The sequence below is a fragment of the Patiria miniata genome, unplaced genomic scaffold (genome assembly GCF_015706575.1).
Source record: "Patiria miniata isolate m_02_andy unplaced genomic scaffold, ASM1570657v1 HiC_scaffold_29, whole genome shotgun sequence".
Classification (NCBI taxonomy): domain Eukaryota; kingdom Metazoa; phylum Echinodermata; class Asteroidea; order Valvatida; family Asterinidae; genus Patiria; species Patiria miniata.
This window is the reverse complement of record NW_024037068.1, coordinates 8975779-8981149: the sequence shown is the minus strand read 5'-3', so window position 1 is coordinate 8981149 and position 5371 is coordinate 8975779. Positions and strand designations below refer to the sequence as shown.

The 5371-nt window shown below is 40.9% G+C and overlaps 1 protein-coding gene across 1 annotated transcript; it reads left to right on the top strand.

Annotated features, from left to right (window-relative positions):
* The first annotated feature begins 688 nt into the window (after nt 1-688).
* Nucleotides 689-2176, top strand: LOC119735150 (F-box/WD repeat-containing protein 7-like). Its single transcript, XM_038208853.1, has one exon. It carries the CDS (start codon nt 689-691, stop codon nt 2174-2176), a length of 1488 nt encoding a protein of 495 aa, XP_038064781.1.
* The last annotated feature ends 3195 nt before the right edge of the window (nt 2177-5371 follow it).

Sequence of the window (5371 nt, the reverse complement as noted above, 5' to 3'; positions counted from 1 at the left end):
TGTCCTTGCCAGCCCGGGGTCACGTGATGAGTGTGCTCTCTAGTTTTTTAATATAACTCTATGGATTTACCTGTCTGATGCTACCCGTGCGCGCACGCGCACAAGTCAATTGCCAGCGATATCTTCCCATGAACGTGTAACTTCTCCATGTTACTAAGTACGGAACGCGGACTTGTTTTCTTCATTTTTTGGTAGGATTGGGACCAAATCCACCAGTGATTGTTGGTGCATAAACATGAGTATGTCGATAAGTACAATACGGAGTTCAGGGGCAAACTGTGCAGCGGTTTTCTGGTAATGGCTGAATTTTGATATACATTTTTGTACTTTGTTGATAGTAGTAGTCAACAAGGCCATTGGTGATTCTTCTATGGGGCTCCGCTCCAAGTACTGTTCAGGGCGCGACAACTTGTTCAGGACTGTTTGATGTCAGCTCATTTGTGTGAAACTTAAGATTTATGTCCTGGTTGCTACATCTACATATGCATGAATTCCGTACTGGGCGTTGAAGAAATAAGACATACAATGTATCATATCACAAGTACATGAACTACTCTTTAGACCCAATGGATGTTTCAAATTGATGTTTGGGGATAAACCCGAGATCAGTTCATGTCGTTGCTATAAAAAAAAATCTTTAATATTGTTTTGTTTGTTTTGTTATATATATTTACAGATATCTTTGGTTATGGCAGTCTCTGGAATTCCCGGAAATGGTATGTATGAATCAACCACCGCTGCATCGAGTGGATCTCTAATCTATGCTGTCCCCGATGATTTAATACAGACGGTTTTGCAACATCTGAGTGCGACTGATCTGTGTCACGTGGCATCATGTTGCCGTTGGCTACGCGATGCAACCAATCAGGATTCACTCTGGCTCCCTCTTTGTCAAAGTAAAGGATGGAAACACTATGGCACCACCACCGACCTGGCCAAGATACCTTCCTACGGACCTTCCGAGCAAGCAGGGGACGACAGCGCCACCTTCCAGAATGATAGGATCGTGACTGATGACAACACAGCGGGTTTAACCAGCACTTGCAGGTGGAAAGGCGTCTACATGAGAGCTCACCATCTGGATAGAAACTGGGCTACAAATTGCTCTCATTTCAAGGAATGTCATTTCGATTTGCAAGACAAACCCCGTACTGATCTTCGCACCCATTCTGTCGATGGGGATCTACTAGCAATGTATAACTTTAACCAAACAATCCATGTCTATGACATTCGGAACCAGACCCTTCAGTGTGTTATCAACTCAGCGTGCAATTTGTATGCAATCAAGTTCACAGATGGCGTAATTGTGGTGCCTTGTGATAATGGGAGGGTCGATGCATTTGATGCAAGGACCGGGCAGACTCTGCAAACGATAGAGGGTAACTGGGGCCATAACACTGTTTCACTGTTCTTTGATGGTGAACTGGTCTTAACCTGTGTGCACACTTCCGATACGGAACGCACGATGTCCACGGACATTTGCGTGTGGTGTGTGGAAGACGGCCTACTTCAACGCATCATAACTGTGGACCATACGGACGACGTCTGCGTTTATTATACCGGTAAACTGGACTACCGGGACAAGATGTTAGCGGCTGTCTGCAATGATGACCACATTCACGTGTGGGATGCGAGGAGCGGAGAGTGTTTGCATCAACTAGAATGCCCAAGGAAACAGACAAAGGTTCAACTTGGCGATAATGTTATTTTCGGTTTCAGCACGAAAGGCGATGTCTGCGTTACTAGTATTTGGAGCCAGGAGACGGGCGATTGTCAAAAGGTGATAGATCTACACGTAGGCCTACCCACTCCTTACATTGGGGAGTATTATACAGAGATCATCAATAATTTGATACTACTAGAGATAAAGATTAATGTCTTAGATGTGCGAAGTTCTGTTAAAACTTACAATCTGCTTGGAGAATTCGTAAATGATGCGCAACTGGAGTATAATGACGGTGACGTGAAAGGAAACGGAAGCAAGGGCCTCTTCAATCTATTCGTGGAGACAAGAATGGGTAGGGAAGATTGGAAAGGAGTCGTCTTCAACGCCACTCCAACTGGATTGGTGCGACTCTTTGATGCTGGTCCTTTCGAAATCATCTGGCTTGACGAAATCAGAATGATCCTTTTTGACCATAAAGAAAACAAACTCAGTATCCATCACTACTGGTAATTCAGTGGCGACAGCTGACCAATTAACAAACTTGCATTACAACTTTCCCCAACCGACTATAATCTCCTCAAAACACCTGTATCCAATTGTTTACTTCACAGTACACCATGACACCCTGAACTCCAGGCATGACAGAGTAAACAGGATGGGAACATATGTTTTACTTGAGGACAGGCAGATTTTTTTTTTCATTTTCGTCTCTTAAAGCCCAGTTTTTCTATGTTGTTTCCCTTCGACAAGTCACTGTAATACTCCTAGAATGTTGTTCCAGCAGATTTCTCATCACGACCCAAGTGTTCGTGCGAGGCGTGCAGTTGTATGGCAAACAAAAATAATGCAAGTATTGCGACCCCTGGCATGTTAGCAGTATACAGTCGGTTAGTAAGCACACCTTTCAGTTTACCTAACAAAAATCAACAATAATTTCATTTGACCCCTCACAATGACATTTGACCTCAAATGGCTGAAGTCACCTGAAGTCCCCAGACACAAAGGTTGTTGTCACCAAGTCTGATTGAGAGTGAAGTTTGACTTTTCATATGGCAGCACTTTTCAGTTGATCTAGCCAAAATTAACATTGACCTCACTTGGCCCTAGACCTTTGACCTCAAATGTCTTAACTCTTCTTAAGTCTCCCTACACAAAGATTATTGTCCAACATGGGACATACCTTCCATTGTTTCGGTACCCCACAATCAAGGCAGGGGTTGTACACGCACTCTGAAGCGTGTATTTACCTGCAATGGGTGACCCCCTGTTGTCGCTTTTTTGTTTGTACTGTAAATTTTCCGTTTCCCAAGATATTGGAATATGATGAATAGATAAAATATTTTCTGCGCATGTATTGTGGAACACAGGTGTGTTATGTAAGTTGGCAATACATTGTGACTAAATAGGTCCCTTTGTAGACAATTTCACGCAGGCTAGGGAACGTGCAGGCAATGTGGGACTGCAGGTATCAATTATGGGGACGCGTGCATTAAAATCGATGCTTTGTTGATCAAACACTCTCAGAGGTGAACAAAAAGGACAATTTAACGAGAGGACATTTCAGTGGAAAAATCATTAAAAACTGACAAAGTGTATGAAGTTAACAGTTAATGTTTGCTCTGATATTAACCTTTATAACACCTCACCCACAGATTCTGTGTCTTGATTGGCCGAGAGCGAGTCACATGTTACTTTCTAATTTTGCTATCTTTCTGTGCACGGCCAAAAGTACTATGCGCATAGCAACCAAAGTACTATACCATTAGCAACCAAAGTACTATTTCCACGGCGCGGTATTTTTGTGCAAATGCATGCTGGTGGGCGAGTTGCTCGTTGTGCGTAGCGCGTATTGTTCCAAAGAGAGCGCGCCGCAGACTTGGGTTCAAACATTTCGTGAAGGGTTAGTTTTTAAGAGAGAAATACATTTTCCACCAATTTTGTATTGAAATTGAAGTTTATTTCAACTGTGTTCAGATTTAAATCATGTAAAATATTAAAATCAGGCACAATCTGTGGGTGAAGAGTTATAAAAATGACTCTTCACCGAGGTGATCCATGGATCATGGACCGAGGTGATCCATGGACCATTCTATTTTCCCTCGGCTTCGCCTTGGGAAAATAGAATGTCCATGGATCACCTCGGGAGGCTAGTTTTACTACACCACTCGAAGCATTCAATATTTGTATAATATATTTCATAGATTATACAATTGTGAAAAAAAGAAGATGTTTAGGATGCTTATGAAGTCCGTTGAACGTGTATGGGTCTATAATTGTTTAATGAGGTCATTATTATGCATTGAATGAGAGCTCATAGTTCAACAAGGTGTGGGTAATATGGGACATACATTCAAAATGGCGGACAGGGTTTGTTTACATGTCTTGGTTTGTGGCTTGCTTCTGTTAGGTATTTGTTTGAATTTGTAATGGCACATAGTTAGTGGTATTAATTCAGAATGATTGTATATTCATGCATTTGTGAAATAGTAATTCTATATCAATGAAATGAGTCAATGACAATTGTAAATAAATTCCAATGTTAACATCACAACAATGTCTTGGAAACACTGTCCCATGTTAAATACACCTGCAGATAATTATGCTACCTGTGGTGATGACGTCATGTTTTGCCTCTGACAGTCATAATACATGTATATACCACATGGGTGTTTGCAGTGCCTGCCTTCATTGCGACGTCACTTCACCCTAAAAGGGCCGGGTTATTTTGACCATCTCTAAGCCGGGGGGGGGGGGGGCGGTCCGATTTTTAAGTTTTTGGTGTCAACAGATGCGTAAAGTTCAAGGCTAAAAGTCATAAAAGCTTAGTTCGCGAAAATTTTTAAAGGCTATCGCGGAAAATGTCGAGGGATGGGGGGTGGGTGGGTTCGGCCCCCAGCCCTTTTAGGGTTAACAAACATGGGTTCTGTTGTTTGCCCTCCCCCTGGATCCTCCCTTGCAGGTTAATCTAATAGGTATAGGAAACATTTTCATACTATAAATAAGGGAAAGGATGATATTTTTGCTATAATCAATATTCTAAAAAAATGAGTTGCCTTCATGATCATCGCAACTCGTATAAAAATTGGCAGGTTCGTATTGCAGTCAAATATAAAAGTAGAATTATCAAAATAAGCTTTTCCAAAAATAAAATAATTAAAAATATACCCAAATATGGGAACAAATATATTACACGGCAAGTATTTATGCAAATTAGGCATATCTCCACTAAAAGATCAGCTTGGTAACCATCATTTTCGGATTCAGCACCCTGAAATTAGGTAAAATAGTTTTGTTAATAACTTGTACTCGAAAATGCCTCTTCATGTAACAATTTTTGAAATATTGCCTAGTCTATTATGGCAGTTCTTGTTAATAACATTTTGTTCTCTTTGTATGCGAGACCAGCTGATGACATTCCGAAATAGAACATCACCCCAACGGACACAGAAAAATATTAAAATAGTGCCAAGGTTATTATCATTTATTAATTTGACAGACGTTTTAATTTTGAGGTCTTTTTCCGGCGCGGCGTCTTTCCAGCAACACTTTTGTTGGCCTGTTTTTTTTTTTGTATAGTAAAAATGAGCAAATTTTCGGAGAAATTTTTCCACGTTTGACTTTGAATTTAGAGAGCCCCGTTTTTATCACAATATTCAAGTCGTATTTCAGGGTTAAATATGTACATGTTTATTTACTACAAGAATC

Excerpts from the sequence above, each read along its gene's own strand:
- LOC119735150 (XM_038208853.1), top strand. The coding sequence starts at position 689 with ATGGCAGTCTCTGGAATTCCCGGAAATGGTATGTATGAATCAACCACC.